Here is a 20,279-nt window from a genome sequence, read left to right on the forward strand (position 1 = left end):
GGTGGATCTCATACAATCAGTTGAAGGCTTTAACAGAACTAAGACTGATCTCCCCCTGAGCAAGAAGAAATTGCCAGTCGGCTGCCTTTGGACTCAGACGACAACAGTTTCCTGGGTCTCCAGAGAGGCTAACCTGCAGATTTTGGATCTGTACCTCTACCACTGCATGAGCTATTTCCTCAAAATGTTCTTATCTATCTGTCCATCCATCTATCTATCCATCTGTCCATCCATCCATCTACCTGCCCACCCATCCATGATGTTTTATTTCTCTGGAAAACCTTAACTAAATTCTATTCCCTAGATATATGGAATTTAGGCTTAAAAAAAAATCCAGGTCTGAGCTAAAGATGAGATGATGGATACAGTTTATTAAATTAACAATATATAATCCCTTTTGGTCCCATCTGGTAATAAACGCAGTTGTGGCAATCCTTCAGCCTCAAATGAGAAGTTTGGAGAGTTTTTAACTAACAGCATTTATAAGTACATATATAGCAAATTTATATAACGAAAATATTTTTAGTACAATTCAACTGTATAGAGAATTAGTCTGTAAAACTTCACCTATATACTAATTAGTTAAATTCTGTATCAGAAGATAAATTAACATTATTTACCCTATTTTGGGACTTTAGACTTCCACACTCCTTGGGTATTTGCCGCTGTACATATTCCATACTTCTGCTCTGAATGTCCAAGCCTGGCTGACCAAATGTTATCTAAAATACAAACAATTTCTACTTAAATGACATAATAATCTTACTTTTAATTAAACTATGTACAGTGTATGTTCCAAAACCTCATAACCTATTAGCAGTAAAGTTTTTCAAAAATGGTTTTGAGAATAAATATAGAATGATTCCCCACCATAAAACAAAAACAAAACCCTACGTCTCTTATTATACACTTTAACATTAACAAGTAATAAATGGTCAAAAAAGCACAAACAACACAAATATCCATTAACTAACGAATGGATAAACAAAATGTAGCAAATCCATAAAGTGGATGAAAATGTTAGACAAATATAATTCCAGGTAATGGTTACCTCTGGGATGAAGGCAAAGGGATAGACTTCGGGGTGTTCCTTTTTTGTTTGATGCTTTCTCAAGTATTCAGTAAATAAATTCTTTTCTATGTATTAAACATGTCAAAAATTTTTGATATATGTTGCCATATTTGTCTACAGTGAAATGAACCCCAGGAACGTGAAAGAGAAAATGAGCTAAAGAGCTATAATGGCTTCTAGGCCTACAAGACTTTGAAATAATGTATCTATCAATCCAAAGGATTTTTTTTTTTTTTGAGACAAGGTTGCACTCACCCAGGTTGAGTGCAATGGCGTGCATGGCTCACTGCCACCTTGACCTCTCTGGCTCAAGCAATCCTCCTGCTTTAGACACCTGAATAGCTAAGACTATGGGTGCATACCACCAGACCCAGCTAATTTAAAATATATATATATATATAAGAAATGTGGTCTTGCTGTATTTCCCAGGTGGTCTCAAATGCCTAGACTCAAGTGATCTTCCTATCTCAACCTCCCAAAGTGATGTGATCCCAAGTGTGAGCAACCAAGCCTGGCCTCAAATGATTTACTAGCTCTTCAAAGCGTTAAAAAATGAGTCAAAGACAAACACTGGCAATGCCTATTTAAGCATTACTAAGGGAAAAAACTAAGCTAGCATTAGTTGACAATTCTTTATGGGTCCCATCTCTGCAGATCTAGTGAGCATATGCACTATCTGCCTTTTGTTTTGGACTATCTTTTCAAGGATGTTCACAGAGTGAAACACTTTAAAAGACACAATGTTTCCTCTTTGGAGACAGGCTTGTTTGGTGTCTGGTATAACAAAGATAGTATCTCCTTCCTCAGCAATTCAGGCAGGCTATTCAACTGCATTAAAAGTTATTATAAAAGACTTGGCTTTCCTAAGTTCAGGATTCCAGTGCTGGGATGCAAACCTCCTGAGTTTACAAAGTATTTGTGAGCATCATTTCCATGGGATTTGGAAGAGCAACAAAAACCAACACAAACGAAGCTCATGCTACTACTGTACTGTGAATAATAAAGTCCTTTGTCTCTGACCCAGCAGCCATGTATTCTAAGCAGCATTCATAAAACTAGTTAACTTGCTATCTTAGACTCTTTACAGTTCAGCCAAGGCAACTGTCTTGCCCTTTTGGCAAGGTTGTTCCTCTGTCGTAGAAAAGGATCCATCAACTTAAGGCCAGTTGAATGCAATTAAACATTCAAAGCACATAATTATTTTGTTGAGCATTTACACTCACCAAGCTCTAGCTTTTAGTGATGACCTCATAAAGACCTATTTTTGGTAAAGAATATATTAATCAAGCTACTACTAGTACTAACAGCCCTCATGATGGTTGAAATCAAATTGTGTTATAATTTTTACATACCATTTTCTTAAACTCAATTATTTGAATCTCTGAAGATGACTTTAGTCCTAGTATCCTAAGAAAATAAGGTGTCCGGTCTGCAAGCTAAGGGCCAGACTCTACTATGGAAAGTTCATCCTGTGAGGTCTTCTGGGTCACATACAAATTGACAACTGGTACACCATCTTAAGAGCACTGTGCTGAATGGAACTGTGTTTTGTTCCTATTAAGGAACTTCTACAACATTTCTTTACTATATGTATGGCTATAGTTCAGTGATGCTTTAAAAGAGAAAAACCATTCCATTCTAATTCCTATTAAACTGAGAAGTTCACTGAATATAACATCAGCAAACTCTAGGGGGTAGATATTGTTATTACTCCAATTTACAGATGAGGATACTAAGGCACAAAGAACTTAAGTAACTTGCACAAGGCCACACAGCTAGTAAGTAAAGAAGCGGGAATTCAGACCCAAACAGAATGGGCTCGAGTGACCATGTCATAATTCCAAAGCTAAGAGCTGTCTGCCAAATGTTGTTTCACTTCTCTTTCTGTAGTATTTAGCACTTTTTATACTTTCTACCTGATGACTACATTCCTCAACCACCACATCATGACCACCATTACTATTCTGGGTCAAGAGTTCAGTTCTTTTTCTTATCAATCAGAAGAACACCTTTAAATTTATAGTTCTTTCAGCCAAAGAAGGTAGGCCAAATAAATTCCCAGGGCCTGGGATGAGGAATATTAGTATATTATAACTTTCCTGTGTTACATTCACCAGGTTTCCTTTCCCTGCTCAACTGTATGAATCAGTGACTTAGTTTAGGATATGTATACTTCCACTCTCTCCTATGTTGAGATGAGTTTTTCTGCCCACTACTCAAGATGTGGGAAAATATTTTGTATTTCAAACTGTTAAACTGAGTAGCTCCAGATTCAAATATCTCATAGGATGCCTGCAAGTTTACAAACAAATATGACTCCTGGTGGGTTCATTTTAATATCCCAAAGTCTCTAGTGAGAGTATGCAGCTTGCTTTCAGTCTTTATTCTTAAAATTATTTCGCTCAAAGTAAAACTGTCTTACAAGTTTTTCTTCTCGTACAAATAACTTATTTTTTAATAAAATTTCACAATTAAGTCTGGACAACATACATAAACTACAGATAATTTTTAATCACTAAAATTAGGTAGTTTGTCAGTTTGTTGTGAGGATTAAAATGAGTATATAAGTAAAGCACTTAAAATAGTATCTAGCATGTTATAGGTACCAGTTATAATAAAAATTAATAATGACCAGTGAAAACTAAAGCTACAGGGAGCCTGGGAGACTGACCTGGAGCCTTTTACAATTTGTGTCTGCCTTGAATAATTTCCACTGTATGTGCTATGGTATGAGACTTGTTGGAAGGAAAGCTCCTAGATGACACAGTTTTTTTGTTTTCTTTCTCTACCATTTTTAAGACTTTGGGAAAAGAACAGCAGGGCCCACAATGCTGAATTTAATCAAGTTTGAATTTCATTAACTCTCTGTCTCTGTAATAAACCTGTAGCTCCACCTAAACTTCACTTCCACCTTGGAAAATGAAGTAATTCTAACTCTTCTCATGCAATTCTCCTTTCTTTACAGTTTCCATTGCCTTTGCTCTATCAATTTTTTTCTCTGTCCTGAGTCTTTTAACTTCTTCACTTTCTTCAACTTATGACCATATTCATTTCTTGAACCTGCATCCTTCTAACCCCATCTATTTGTTAAGGAAGGCTTTTGCATTCAGGCTTCTAAAGAAGTGGCTAGCAAACATCATCTTTGTTTCCTCTCCAGTCATGCAAACCTCTTAATCCCACTGAAATTGTGGTACAGTTACCAATTACCTTTATGGAGATGAACTGGAATTTTATTGGGGCATTTTACCGTAAAACATTAACTACTCCATCATTTATTTTACATTGTCCTTCCCAGGTTTCTAAGACATCCTTTTCTGGTTCTCATAATGTGACTGGTCTTTTTTAATTCACGGTCTCAATATTTAGTGATTCCCTACTGTAACAGTTTTAAAATAGAACACAGTCTTCCAAAATAATTCTAACTTCTCATTATAGTTTCAGTTTTCATTCTCTGATAATGATTCCCAAAATTTATCTCCAGTCTTTAACTCTCCCTGAGCTTCAAACAATAAAGAGTTACTGGTTGAAAATTTCTAAATCTGTTCAAAAACATTAAGTCACAGATTCCAGGAGCTCTATACAACCAAAACAAAATACATAACCTAATACCTAGATAGAGCATAATAAAATATCTGAAAACAATAAAGGTATTATTTCTTAATAGAAAGGGTAGAAACTTCTTCTCAATGGTATTACATCTTTTAAATTGATGAAAGAAAAAAAATTATAACTTAGAATTCAAAAGAGCAAAACATCCTTCAAAAATGAAGGAAATCAAAGATTTTTTTTTCAGATAAATGAAAACTGAGGCTCAGTAAGCACCAAAAAACAGCAAATAATCCTAGATGGAAGCATAGTACATAATGTTAAAAGTCATAAAAAGGTGAATAAACCTCAATGAATGCTGACTGTTTAAAATAATATTTTGCAAGATTTTACATTTTATAGAGACAAAGTTTGTAATAACGATTACAAAAAAGGTAAAAGAGAGGTAAATGGAGTTAAGATACTATAGATCTATGCATTATCCTGAAAATGGTAAAACACTAACACAGAATAGATTTTAAGGAGTCAAGATATCTCTAGGATAACCACTAAAAATATTGAACAACTGTATTACCTATTAGCTAATAAAGGGATGATAATCAGGCAATCAAATATATTTGAATAAGCAAACTGAAAGTAAAAAACAAAAAGCAAATGGAGCCAATAAAGTGAATAAAATGGTAGATTTATACCAATCATTGTAAAGTAAATGAACAAAATACTCCAATAAAAAGACAAAGATATTCTTGGTTGCGGCGGGGACCTAAACCCAACTATACATGGTTTAAAACAGAGGTCTTAAATAAATGATACAGAAATGCTGGAAGTAAAAAGAAAAAGAAAAAAAAAAACACTGTGAAAGTGCTAACCAGAAAAAAGTTGATGTAGTCTGATATCAAAAAAGTACTTTTACGCAAGAAATATTACTAGAGATAAAGAAAGATATCTCATAATGACAAAAGGATTAATTCAACAAAAAGGCTGCTATACCCACTACTATAACACTGACCATATGCTGGGCCATCAACCAAGTTCCATCAAATGCCAATAAAATAAAATCACACATAAAATCATCTTTATTTGTAACATTAAAGAGAAAACTAGAAAATCCCAAATATTTAGAAATGAAACAACCTATTTCTGAATAATGGTAAAAACAGGGCATATCATCATTTTGCCAATGATAGGTGTTGGAAGCAAAGTAGCATATGGCAGTTCACTCCTTTATTCATTCTACCTCTGGTATGTCTAAAATTTTCCATTAAAAATGAACAAACTAGAAAATTCTGTAAAATGTGGATAGAGGAGCACTTAAATGAAAATTTATAGCCTTAAATACGTATGTTAGAAAAAGACAGAAAAAGAGGAAAGAAGCTGGAAAAAAAAAATCAAGAAACTAAGCTTTTACAATAATATAAAACCAGGAAGAGTAAAGCTAAAACCTAATAGTGTAGGCAAACGGAAGTCAGAAGCAGAAACTAATGAAATAGAAAGCAAACTTTTAAAGAAGTAAAAAATCCAAAAGCTGCCTTCGAAAAGGCTAAAAAGGATAAACCTCTAAGCAAGAATAATCAAAGAAGAGAAGGCACATATATTTTCAATATCTGCAATGAAAAATGGGATATATTTATGCCAATAAACTTGAAAATCTGGCCAGAAACTATAACTTGTCACAGCTGACACAAAAAGAATTAGGAATTGTGAATAGTCCTGTGTCTGTTAAGGAAATTGATTCTGTAATTCAAAACCATCTTAAAAACAAAACAAAACAAAACAAAAAACAAAAACTAAGCCCAGATGGCTTCACTAGGGAATTCTACCAAACGTTTAAGAAAGAAGTAACGACTAATCTTAAACTCTTCCATATATGTGAAAAGAAATACTGTTCAACTTATTTTATGAAGTTAACATACCGTGATAGCAACACCTGATAAAAATATTACGAGAAAGGAAAATTATGTTGATCTCTTTCATAAGCATAGACATAAAAATCCAAGATGAAATACTGACAAATCCAATCTTACGTATGCATGATGTATACGTATATATGTATGTGTATGTATAACGAGTATATCACATGGCAACCAGATGAGTTTATTCCAAGATTGCAAGGTTGCAAACCAATGACTGCAATTTAACAAACAGAATAAAGAAAGAAAAAAATAGAATCACCTCAATTACTGCAGAAAAAGCATGTAATAAAAACTTAGTTCTGTAGGAATACAAGGTTATCCTTAATCTGTTCAAGAGATCTATAAAAACATATAGTAAACACATCATAATTAATGATAGATCTTTAAAAGCTTTCCTTTAAAAGTGAGGTCAGGGATAAAACAAGAATGCCTGTGATGTCCCCTTGCATTATAATTCTTAGCCAGTGCAATAAGGTAAGAAATCGATATCCAAAGAATCAACAGATTGAAGCATTATTTAATAGTATATCTGGATACAAGGGTAATATGTAAAATATGTTTACAATAACAAAAATTCAAATATAAGAATGAACAAAACAAAAGATATAAAAAATTTCCAAACAGAAAACCATAACACATTGTTTAGAAAAATCTAAGGAAAACTAAATAAATGAAAGTATACACTACTTCATGGATTAGAAGATTCAATGTCATAGAGATCTCAATTTCTAGCATATTAATTTAAGAATGCAATACAATGGCGATCAGGAAGGTATTCTGTGGACACTGATAAACTGAACAAAATTTACATAGGTCAAGAACAACAAAGAAAATCTTGAAGGGCAAAGTTGGAATGTGTAACTCCCAGAATCAAACTTACTATAAAACTACAGTAATGAAAACAGCAGGACACTGCAGAAAAACAAACAGGCCAAGGGAAAGGAACAGAGATCAGTAACAGACACAGTGAAATGGTACAGCTGTGTGCCTACTCAGATCTCATCTTGAATAGTGGCTACCATAATTCCCAAGTATTGTCTGAAACACCCAGTGGGAGATAATTGAATCATGGGGCCAGTTTCCCCCATACTGGTCTCATGATAGTGAGTAAGTCTCACAAGATCTGATTGTTTTATAAGGGGTACTCTGTCTCTTGGCTTTCATTCTCTCTTGTCTGCCACCATGTAAGACATGCCTTTCACCTTCTGCCATGATGGTAAGGCCTCCTTAGCTATGCGGAATTGTCAGTCCATTAAACCTCTTTTTCTTTATAAATTACTCAGTCTTGTCTTTATCTGTAGTTTGAAAATGGACTAACATACATATATGATCACATGACAAAGCTAAAAATGCAATGCTGTAGTTTCAGAAAGACAGACTTTTTACTAGATGATGTTGGAGCGATTGGCTATTTAAAAATAAAGAAAAAAATATATAATAAATACAACAAGCCTTGGCCTCCTAATTTCTCCTCACTGAAAAATCAAATGTGAATGCAAAAACAATAAGGCTTCTAAAAGATAACACAGAAGAATATCTTTATGATTTGGTGGGTACTTATAGGAGTTCTTAAGACAGAAAAGCACCAACCATAAAGGAAAAGATCGCTGAATTGTTCTTTCATTAAAATTAAGAACCTCTGTTTGGCAAAAGACATCATTAAGAACGTGAAAAGGTAAACCTCAGGGTAAGACAGCTGTAATGCATATTTCCAACAAAGGACTTATTTTCAAAATAAAAAAAAAGAACATCTATAAATGAGTAACATAACTCAACATAAGATGTGTAAAAGACTTAACAGGTATTTAGCAAACAGCAATCTGTAAACAGTCAATAAGCATAGGAAAAATGTTGCTCAATATCGTAATTAATAAAAATATAAGGTAAGGCTGGGTGAGATGGCTTACGCCTGTAATCCCAGCACTTTGGGAGGTTGAGGTGGGTGGATCACTTGAGGTCAGGTGTGCAAAACCAGCCTGGTCAACATGGTGAAACCATCTCTACTAAAAATAAAAACATTAGCCAGGTATGGTGGCACATGCATATAATCCTAGCTACTAGGGAAACTAAGGCAGAGGAATCGCTCAGCACAGGAGGCAGAGGTTACAGTGAACCCAGATTGCACCACTGTACTCCAACATGGGTGACACAGTGAGATTCTGTCTCAAAAAAAAAATGTGTGTCTGTGTGTGAGTGCACACATGCTAAAATCACAGTAAAATATTTCATCTAAGGACTAAATCAAAAAAGAAAATGCACAAAATCAAGTGTTCATGAAAATTTCCACTACTGGTGGGAATATAAACTGGAAGACTACTTGGGAATTTCTTTTAATTGAGTAAAACTGATACTCCATAAAAATACACTGTGCTTTTGGCCTGTGGTTTCCTGTAACTTCTGGCAAATTAAATAGTTTTAGGAAACAACAGAGAAGATCAAGTCCAAGGTGTCTTCACAACACAAAAATTCAACAATCTGGTCCTTGCCCTTTTCTGTTTCTCTTTTTCTTCACCATGTCATGTACACTTTTGCTCATGTTGCTCCCTCTTGTGGACTGAATGTCTGTGTCCTTTTAGAATTCATATGTTGCAATCCCTTACCTCCCAAAGGGTATTTGAAGATGTATCCTTTGGGAGGTAAGTTGTAAAGTTAGGGACTTGGCCTGATGAGATCAGTGTCCTTACAGGAGGAGGGTAGGTAACCATCTAGAAAAAAGCCAGGAAGAACCCCCTTACCACATCACATCCATGCTGGCACCCTGATTTTATACTTTAATTGCCCAGAACTAAAGGCAAATAAAATTCTGTTGCTTAAGTCACCCAGTTTACAATATTTTGTTATGGCAGCCTGATATGACACTCTCTAAAACATACGTCTTCTTCTCTTCCTGTGTCTTTTCCTCCCATTTTCATTCCAACCCACTTGAACTGGTTAACAATTCATCTCATCCTTGACATGTTTAGGTATATCTAGAAAAAAAATCCATCAACTTCCAGCATGAGTTCAATGCCCCAGTCCTGTGCCCCCAGAGCAACAGGAACATGCATCTATTACCTCACCAAAAACTCCTTTAGAAAGAAACCATGGATTATTTTCATTTCAATCACTCAACTTTAAGCATAGGATCTCATATATGCTATACGCATATGGTATAATATAATTAATGGTGATAATCTGTTGAACCAAATGCTTTATCACATTCATCTGATTTGTCTATTTAGATTCTACCTATGCAAATGTGTTCCCTAACAAACTAAATGTCTGAATTCCTCAGGTCAAAATGAGGCATTAAATGAGAAGCACGTGGGCTTTCAGCATAGCCACTATGCCAATGGACACTATTACATCTTATAAATAACATCTATCAAGAAGAACAGATAATACTTAAGCCTTTGATTTTTGCAGACAGAGCGTTAACAGAAATGTTCATTTAGCAACAACAAAAACATTTATTTATATCACTAAGTGAATTAAGGTCAAGAATGGTCTTCTGATATCACCTGTGAATGGCAAATAGGGTTATGTTCTACAATCACATTTTCATTTTTAGATCATTTTAGTGGGAACAATTAGAAGGTTGTATACGTAGTGCCCAATGCAAATGTTTTCACTGAGTTGATTTTGAAGCGCACTTTCAGCTTTTGGGGTAAGGTGTAAGAAAAACGTTATGAAATATATAAATGTATTTGCCACAAATGTGTTTGTAGAGGAATTTTAAAATAGTAACTCTGGTCTAAGAAGTTTATTATTGAGTAAGGCTATGGAAACTTCTGTTTCCCAAGAGGATGGAGTACTTCTTCCTTCTGGATAATGAAAATGTAACTAACACGTTTCCCTTGTCACCTCTGCCACCAAAAAGTGTAAAGTTAAATTTATGGCTCAATCACTATATCCATATAGGACTTTATGGTATATATGTTTATTGTTTCACTCTGGATTTGATTTATTACAAATCAAATTCTCCTGGTTTTGTATTTTTGTTTTGTTTTGGTTTTGGTTAACTGTGTCTGGTAAAGGGCAGATGGTTTTAATCTCCTTATCTAAGACATCATCCTGTTTCTACACATACAAACAACACACTGAAAAAATATTTTATCTTCTTACCTGATTGGCTTGGCTTTGCATGTAGACTCTTCTGGCATTCAGATCTTCAAAGGGAGAAGGTCTTATATTTGAGATTCTATAAGGCTCACTGGTAACAACTGTCTCTTGCTGAAAAAGGTGATCCTTCACTAGAGAACTGGAAGAATCCTCTTCAGTTGCCTGTTGGGAACAACCCTCAACTCATTAGTTGCCAGAATAAAAACCACTACCACCACCACCACCACCACCACCGCCACCACCACCAGCACCACCACCACCATGAAATAAGATACTTTCACTCTAACAAGTACTTATTAAGTCAGTAAGTGTATATTACTGACATTGAATGGCAATTCCCAAAACTCAAATGTACATGATTAGAAAGCTATGTCAAAATGCAGTAATATGAACTTTTAGAAAAATTCAACTTTAGGAGAAAAATGGGCTTTCTTATTAAAAATAATATGAAGAACTAAAAGGCTAACCATATCATGTAGAAGAGCTATCTATAATAACGCTTTTAACTATAATAAAAGTAATAAATGTGCATAGAAAATGCAAAAATTATTAGGAAGGAAAACACAAATCTATGTTTTATTTTGCAAGTTAAAAAAATATGCTCCAACTACTGTGCTGTTGATACAGTGAGTCAAAAGTCAGAAGATAATAGTAGTCTATTACTGTGTTGTATGAGCAAATGAATAAATTAGCCTAAACTTGCTGATTACACAGGATTTAAATCATGTACTCCTATTAGACTTAGGTTGGGAAATATGCTCAATGAATGATACTTAAGACATGCTTTTAAAATGTCATAAACAATAATTTCTATAAAATAAATGGTAAGTAAAATTCAGCACACTACAAAACACAAAGTCCTGGAAAGGCTTTGTTTCATTTAATTTTTTAAAGAAATGGAATATTACTATTCCGATTACTGTATAATTATTTAAGAAAAAAAATGTGATACCCAAGTACCAGTGGCTGAGATACTTTCACTGGCTTATTCTAAAATAATTCAGAGCAATCACTATAGGGCTAACAATTTTAAGGGTTCAAACCTTAATAAGCTTTTCTTTTTAAAGTTTTTTTTTGATGCTACATCCAAAATTAACAAATAAAATTCAAAAACGACAGATACTTTAAATTTACAAATGCAAGTTTTAGTTTTTGCTCCACAAAAAAAATAGCCTTGTCCCATTTAATTCCTTTGGCATTCGATTTTCTCAATTACAAAATAAATGTAATACATATGCTATTTTATGACACTGAGTTATCATAAGGATCTAATGAGATAACAATACAACTGAAAATGCTTCTAAAACTAAAAGCTGTTACTGTATCAAGGAGTAGGCAATTAAACTATTAAAACTATTTCTGATAGTCTGCTGTGACTTAAAACTATGTCAAAACTGGCTGCTATTTTTACCCAATTTTCCTAACAGCTGTCCCAATGTGTTGTGACAGTTACTGACAAAATATTGGAAAAATGTTGGCTAAACACTGATATCCAGTAAATATTCTTTCAAAATACATAATCAAAATTGGGAAGAGTAAAAGCCTTCAGGAAATGTATTTATCTGTTCCAGAGATTTCTGAAAATAAATGGCTCAAATAACTGTCAAAAATCATAATTAAACTGAATAGAAAAAATATTGGGAGAAAAAAATGGGTGAGAAAAGACTGAAGTTAGAATCTTGTCGTACTTTGGTAGCTTCTCTAAGACACAATTTCTTTTTTTTTTCTCTTGAGATGGAGTCCTGCTCTTGTTGCTCAGGCTGTAGTGCAGTGATGCAATGTTGGCTCACTGCAACCTCCCCATTGGAGGTTCAAGCGATTCTCCTGCCTCAGCCTCCCAAGTAGCTAGAACTACAGATATGTGCCACCATGCCTGGCTAATTTTTGTATTTTTAGTAGCAACAGGGTGTAACCATATTGGCCAGACTGGTCTCAAACTCCTGACCTCAAGTGATACACCCACCTCAGCCTCCCAAAGTGCTGGGATTATAGGTGCACAATTTCTTTTTATTATAAGTTGAATATAGTATCTGCATCAACAATCTCAGTGTTGTAATACTTCAGGAATTAAAAATTATAAACAAGTAAAAGTTGTACTAGTATCAGTGTTAATTGTAAGATATTGCTTCTAATTGTGACTTGTTTTGAATTAAGTTATCTTTTACTAAATTATAATTAAGAAGTCATGTTAGATTTATAAATTAAAATAAAGCTGACTTTCAAAATCTGTAGATGAATAAACTGAGTATTTAGCTGTACTGAGTTGGGTTATTTCTATTTATATCCTGTAAATTAAGCATTAACACATTTTACTTTAAATGTAAGTACATTTTTAAAGAAAATATCACAAGCATTTGGTGTTTCATTAAACTGTAAAATTTGAGTATGAAATGACTTTTAAATGTTTACCAAAATACCTGGAATTAATCTATTAAGCAGGAATAGTTCATATGGCAAGCTGAATTTATAGCTACATATCTAAACGGGTCTCAAATAACCAAAGCATCTTTCACGTGACTGATATGGTAAACTAAAGACTGTTTGAAAATGCAAAGTATACAATTTACAATGAAGTACATGTTATTCAGGAAATTGTAAGAATCAAATTAACATTTTAGAGAATCCTAAACCAGAAAAAATTAATTTTCCAACTACCTAATTATCTCTTTTGGGCAAGTTAAAATTTTAAACGCATATTAAACTTACAAGTTTTTTTTAAAAGTGGTGATAAGGAAACAGGCATTCTCACTCATTGCTAATTCTACACACACAGAAGTAAAATCTGGAACAACTCTTTCTGGAAAGCAAAACATCACGCATTTTGACCACTTCTTGAATCTGGCAAAGAAGGGAAATACTAACATGGAAGAAGCTTTAGGCACAAAGTATCTTTCTCAGAAGTATTATTTGTTGTTGTTTTTGAGTTTTAAAATGTTTTTATTTCACTAGTTTTTTGGAGGAACAGGTGATGTTTGGTTACATAAGTAAGTTCATTAGCGGTGACTTCTGAGATTTTTGGTGCACCCATGACCCAACCAGTGTACACTATACCCAAAGTGTAGTCTTTTATCTCCCACCACTTCCACCCTTTCCCCGAGTCCCCAAAGTCCAATGTATCATTCTCATGCCTTTGTATCCTCATAGCTCAGCTCCCACATATGAATGAGAATGAGTGAGAACCTATGATGTTTGGTTTTCCATTCCTCAGTTGCTTCACTTAGAATAATAGCTTCCAAGTCCATCCAGGTTGCTGCAAGTACCATTATTTCTTTCCTTTTTATGGATGAGTAGTATTCCACAGTGTGTGTAGGGGTGTGTGTGTGTGGCAGGGTGTGTTACGTATGTGTGTGTGTGTGTGTGTGTGTGTGTGTGTGTGTATCAACTCATTGAGTGATGAGCATTTTCTTTATCCACTCGTTGATTGATGGGTATTTGGGCTGGTTCCAAATTTTTGTAATTGCAAATTGTTACTACAAACAATGCAAGTATCATTTTTATAAAATGCCTTCTTTTCCTCTAGGTAGATAACTATTTTTAATAGTAAAAAGAAACAAACAACTTAAACATGCCATAATAAGGGAATGGTGAAGTAAATTAAGATATGCCTATAAAGGAAATATGGTGTAGTCATTTGAAATTAGGTTTGTGAATAATATACAATGTAGGAAATGTTTAATGTTAAAAAGTCAGTATATAAAATTGTATTTAGTGTTATCATAGTCATGAAAAGATAAAGAGTTAGAATGAACAAAATGTTAATACTCCTTGATGATATGAGTAATTTTCCAATTTTGTAAGCTTACTTTTATATAATTTTAAAATCAATGTACTATATACTTTCTCCCTTACTTTTGATATAGAATCATTATATATTTTAAATTTTTAATTTACTTATTTTTATTTTTTGAGATGAAGTCTCATTCTATCACCCAGGTTACACTGCAGTGGCGCGATTTCGGCTCACTGAAACCTCTGCCTCCCGGGTTCAAGTAATTCTCCTGCCTCAGTCTAAGTAGCTGGGATTACAGGCACGTGCCACCATGCCCAGCTAATTTTTGTATTTTTAGTAGAGACAGTGTTTCATTATGTTGGCCAGGATGGTCTCAACCTCTTGATTGATGTGGTCTCATGATCCGCCTGCCTCAGCCTCCTAAATCGCTGGGATCATAGGTGTAAGCTACCGCACCCAGCCTATTATTTTAAACTTTATTGGAGGTGTAACTCAATGAGATTGATCATTTATTTTTCCAATTAACATGTTTATGAGTATTATGCCTAGAATAAAACAGGTTTGCCAGAATTCTATTCTTGTTTTGCCTTTCTTTTCAAGAGGCAGGGTCTTACTATGTTGTCCAGGATGGCCTCAAACTCCTGGCTTCAAGTCGTCCTCCCTCATAGCTGGTACTACAGACAGGTACACACCACTGTGCCTGATGAATCATAATATTTAAAAATATATACTCTATCAATGAAATCACTTTTTAGCTTAAACACATTTTCCCTCTTCATCTGAAATACTGAACTGAGAGTCATATTAATGTCTTTGCCAAACCCCCTTCTGAATTCATGTAGAATGTGTCTTTGTGCCAATAATTTTCTAAACAAGGTAATCTGAGTATCTTTCAAATCTATTTCCTCTTCTCAGTACCCACAATTCACTGTCTTAATGCAAAGCCCTCATTATCTTTTTTTGCCTATCTTATTTCAGTAGGTTTCTAACTGTTTTCCTGTTTCCAGCCTTTGCACCATTATTCTTCAGGCAAGTCTAATTGGTTTTTCTGTTCAAAACCCCTTAAGGTTTCCAATTACCAAAGCTTTGCTGGACGACTGGGCACTTACTGGAGAGGATAGGGAGCAGAGTATCGCCTAAGGAACTCTTTTGCAAGGTACATAATTTACACAGTACATAGGAATAGGCCCTCTCTCCCTGGGAAACATGAGACTTGCAAGATAAAGCCCAATTTTATTTTCCTAAGAAAAAGAAACGGATAGTAAGTATGCAAAAACATACTGACAATGCAATTAAAGACACATAAACATATAATGCCATTTGTATATACTAACTAGGAAAGATGTAAAAAATAGATAATAATACTCAATGTTGGCAAGCGTTTGGAGAAATAGAAGTACTTTTTTGTATTGTTGGTGAGAGTGCAATTTGACAATGCCACTGGAAAAAAAAATCCATACCTTTTGACCTAGCATTTCAACTTTGAGAAATTGACTGTATACACACATACACACAAACAGACATACACAATCAAAATAGCACTATTTTTTAACAAAATAAAGAAAACAAGAATGACAGTATCTTACGGCTCGACCAGCAGGGAACCGGTTAAAAATTATGACATACACGATAAAATTCTGTACAGCTATTAAAATAATTTCAGTATTCTCAAGGTATTGTTAAATGAAAAAAGCTAGGTACAGAACAGTCAGTATGGCATGATCACATCTGTCTAACTGATAGAAGGATGAATTGATGGATGTATAGTATAAGTTTTAAAATATTAGAAACAATTACACACCAAACTATTAATATAGTTCTGGGGAGTTAAGGCTAGAACCAGGGGACTCATGGGTTCTCTAAGGAGTTATTTTATATGTATAAAGGACTATATACATAATGATGTAAAGAATAATAGAACACGTACATTTGTCACCCAATTTAAGAAAAGTGAACATAGGCAATACAACTAACTACTCCTCTGTGTTTCTCTGCATTAGCACACTCCTACCCCTACCACTTGGACCCTCAGCAGATAAACCCTATCGTCAAGTCATTTTCTTTTTCATTTTCTTATCTTCTTTACAGTTTTACCCCACAAATATCCCTGAACAAAATTTATAGATGCTTTGAACTGACTGATATCATGAGATATTCTCAAACATTTTTGCTCATTTTTTTTCAAGTGATACTCAGTCATAAACTCTGTGTAGCAATGATAGCTAAAATATATTGAGCATTTTCTATGTATCAGACAGTGTCAAGCACTTTACATGGGTTAACTCAATCCTCACAATAATCCTTTGAGGTACATAGTATTATCATCCTACTCCATATGAAGAAACTAAAGACCAAAAGGATTAAGTAACTTGCCTAAAATAAAACAGTTACTAGATGGCAGAGCCTGGATAAGAACATTACGATTTATTCATCTATTCTCTTGTCTATGGATATTGGGGTGGTTCTAATTTTTTGCTGTTTCAATAAATGTTGCTAGGAATAATGCTGTTTAGGCCTTATGGAATATATGCACGAGTTTCCCTAGAAGACATCCAAGAATAGAAAAGCTGGGTCACAGAATATACATATATTTCAGCTTTCATAATGAAAATGATTTTTGAATGTGGTTTAAACAATTCATATATCCACAATCAGTGCTCCATATTACCATAGGTGCTGTCATAGTGTTCACTCTTACATTCCTACCTGCTATTTAATTCCTATAATAGTGGATCCATCTTACTAAAAATTACATAGTGGGTTTCCTTATGTGAACAAGAAACTCCAAGGATGAACAAAAGAAGAAATGAATGCACAATCTGTTACTTAAAAAAAAAAAGTCAATATACTTTCTTCATATGGCTTGTTCCTACTGGTTTTCATCCTCACTTGTTGCTTTAAAAATATTGATGTACCTGTTTCTTTCTGTTAGCATCTGATGTTTCATATTTCTGATTTTCTGGTACACATTACTTCCTCTGTCCAACAATGACATACTTCAAATTTTCTACTAAAAAACTGTCTCATGCTTAACCTCAGCCACAAACTCCTTAAAACGCCTTTGTTGATTCACTCACAAGTTAATCACTCCCTCCTTTGAATTACCTTAAAATTATATGTATCTATTACCCTATATTCTGAGTACTCTTTTATTTACATTTTCCCATGAACCAGTGCTATACTCCAAATGTTTGTATCCCTGGCAAAATTCACATGTGGAAATTTAAGCACCCATGTGATGGTTTTAGGAGGTTAGGCTATGATTCAATTAGGATGGTAGAGCCCTCATGAATGTGATGATTTATATAAGAGATTCCAGAGAGCTGTCCTGTTCATTCCACCATGTAACGATATAGCCAAAAAGTACCACTTATGAGCTTGAAAGTGGGCCCTCACTAGGCATAACCTGTGCCTTAAGAGTGGACTTCCAAAACTCAAGAATGGTGACAGATTACTTCTGTTTACAAGCTACCTAGTGTATGGCATTTAGCTGTAGCAGCCAGAATGAACTAGGACAACCTGTAAGGAGGGACTCTGCCTAAGTTATATCCCTAGAGCATAGAACTACACATCTAGCACACACTGAGAATTCTATAATCTGTGACATGCAAATAATAATCAGATTACAGTATATACCTCAGGAGTAAATGTGACATATTAGAAAAAAAGTGTATAACGAGAGCTCCTTAAGCAACAGTAAATCTAAACACTCTAGCTAGCTAGCTAGCTAGGAAGACAAGGTCTTGCTCTGTCACCCTGGATGAAATGCAGTGGCATGATCATAGCTCACTGTAACCTTGTCCTCCCAGGCTCAAATGATACTTTCACCTCAGTCTCCTGAGTAGCTGGAACTACAGGTGCACTCAACCATGCCTGGCTAATTTTTTTTCTTTTGGTAGAGACAGAGTCTCACTATGCTGCTCAGGCTGGTCTTGAACTCCTAGGCTCAAGCAATCTTTCTGTTTCATCCTCCCAAACTGCTGGGATTACAGGCATCCACACTTGGCAAAAAATACCTTTGAATAACTGTCATTCAAAGTTCAAATTATTACAACAATAAAAATTATTTCCATAATTCTATCCCCATGGAATATCCCCTATTACTACCTGACATATATCTTTCTAAACTTCCTAATGCATGCATATATGTTTACATGCTATGTATAATTTGATCCCATTTATATTACAGTCTATCCATACAATGCTTTTCTTTACTCCATAACGTTCCATGGACCTTTCCCCATATGAGTATACAGGTTTCACTTAGCAACTGCTGCAAAGAAGTCTGCATATGTCATATATTACTTAGCTAATATTCTATGGGCATTTAGATTATATCCAAATTTTTGTTATATGCGTTTAATGCACTTCTTTTAATATGTATCTTGGTGTAATTGTATTACTTCTTTAGTACTAATTCCCATAAACAGAATTGTTGAGTAAAGTATATACACATATTCAATCATATTACCAAGCTACCCTTTGGCAAACATGTTATCAACTGAAAATTCCTTAATCGTTTAAGACAGAGGAACCATTCCTTCTATCTCTGCCCTCATATCACTTACCTAACTTTTACATTAGGGATGTTCAACATAAGTATAAATGGGTATAATATACCTACCCTAATATAAAAATTCAAAATCTGAGCTTTCTTTTGAGCCACATGTCAGTGCTTAAGAAAATCTGAATTTTGGAGCATTCTGAATTGTGGATTACGGATGCTCCACCTGTAGTAATAACCAAAACACTTTCTTAAAATGAACATGATTGAGTGTAAAGTGTTCAGACTTAGACAAACTTCTATGATTTTTTTTTTTACTGGGTTAACATAAAATTAGGTGGTGGGAAATGCCAAAAATCTTCCACAAGAGCAGAGTTTAATATTCGATAGGCACAAAACTGTAAATACACTGGCATGGTCTCTACCTTAAAAAAAAATTTATAGCAGTTATATATACCCACATTCAATGCTTTTAGTATTGTAAGCTGGCACAGGCTAATGCGTATTGTCTACAAAGTAACCCATGCCAATAGTTAATGAACAATGAAAATTTGTTTTACTCTCAGCTGTTGGTATAATAATTATTCTCCTATGGTTGATAAGTGATTGCCTAGCTTTTTATTTTTCAAAGACTGCTATAGTAATTTTGTGTGAGGAGGCAAAAGGATACAGTGTAAAGCAATAAAATAACTCCAGCTGTAGCTCTTGATCAGAACATACGGCCAGATGACAGCTGCAGAAAAAACAAAAACAGATTTTGCTTCTCTCCTCCCTTTGCACCCCTTCTTCTAGTACTAGTTCTCAGAGAAAATTTAGTGCTGTTTTGAAAACCCTTGTTAATGTATGATTCCCAATAAATAAACCAAATGTAGAAAAAGAGTATATCACAATCAACATACTACTCAAGAACATCATTCTTATAATCATACATCACAAATTACAGGTTTGCAAAATGTGTGGCTGGCTCATATCCTACTAAAAGAAGTTTTTAAATAATTATATTATTGGCTTTTAAAAGACAGAAGTGGTTTAAAATTTTCTCTGGTAAAGAGCCCTTATATTTTAGCATTACATGTGTTTAAAATGCTACCAGAGCAATTCTTTGGGCATTTAAAATTATATGCTCAAATTATACTAGCTTAGGAAGCATAGAATAGGAGGAAAAAAATTAATGTAATTCCACAAGCTCAACAAAACCATTATTAACACTGTAGTGTAGCGTTTGTAGTTGCAATTCATTTTAAATTTAGCCACAATTGTCTCCTATTCTTTTCATTAGCTTTCTTTAGTTTGATTAGCTTAAGGATAAGAATAAACCAGTCCTTGAATTTTTCATTTTCTATTCGTCTATGAGCTTTGATAGGAACAATTAACAGCATATAGCATTTTCTTTAAGCAACCTGAACACAGTAA

The 20,279-nt window shown here is 34.2% G+C and overlaps 1 protein-coding gene across 2 annotated transcripts in view; it reads right to left on the bottom strand.

The window, feature by feature from the left end:
• SPRED1 (sprouty related EVH1 domain containing 1) overlaps window positions 1-20,279 on the bottom strand; it is a 116,450-nt gene that overhangs the window by 6,435 nt on the left and 89,736 nt on the right. The window contains exons 5-6 of one of the 2 annotated variants that reach the window (XM_003935735.4): window positions 10,636-10,794; window positions 621-722 (exon numbers count right to left, since the gene is read on the bottom strand). In XM_003935735.4, the coding sequence (XP_003935784.1) occupies window positions 621-722; window positions 10,636-10,794 (261 nt within the window). The remainder of the gene's footprint in view (window positions 1-620; window positions 723-10,635; window positions 10,795-20,279) is intronic. The other variant, XM_010346242.3, reaches the window with a different exon arrangement.

This window comes from Saimiri boliviensis, chromosome 2, assembly GCF_048565385.1.
Source record: "Saimiri boliviensis isolate mSaiBol1 chromosome 2, mSaiBol1.pri, whole genome shotgun sequence".
NCBI lineage: Eukaryota > Metazoa > Chordata > Mammalia > Primates > Cebidae > Saimiri > Saimiri boliviensis.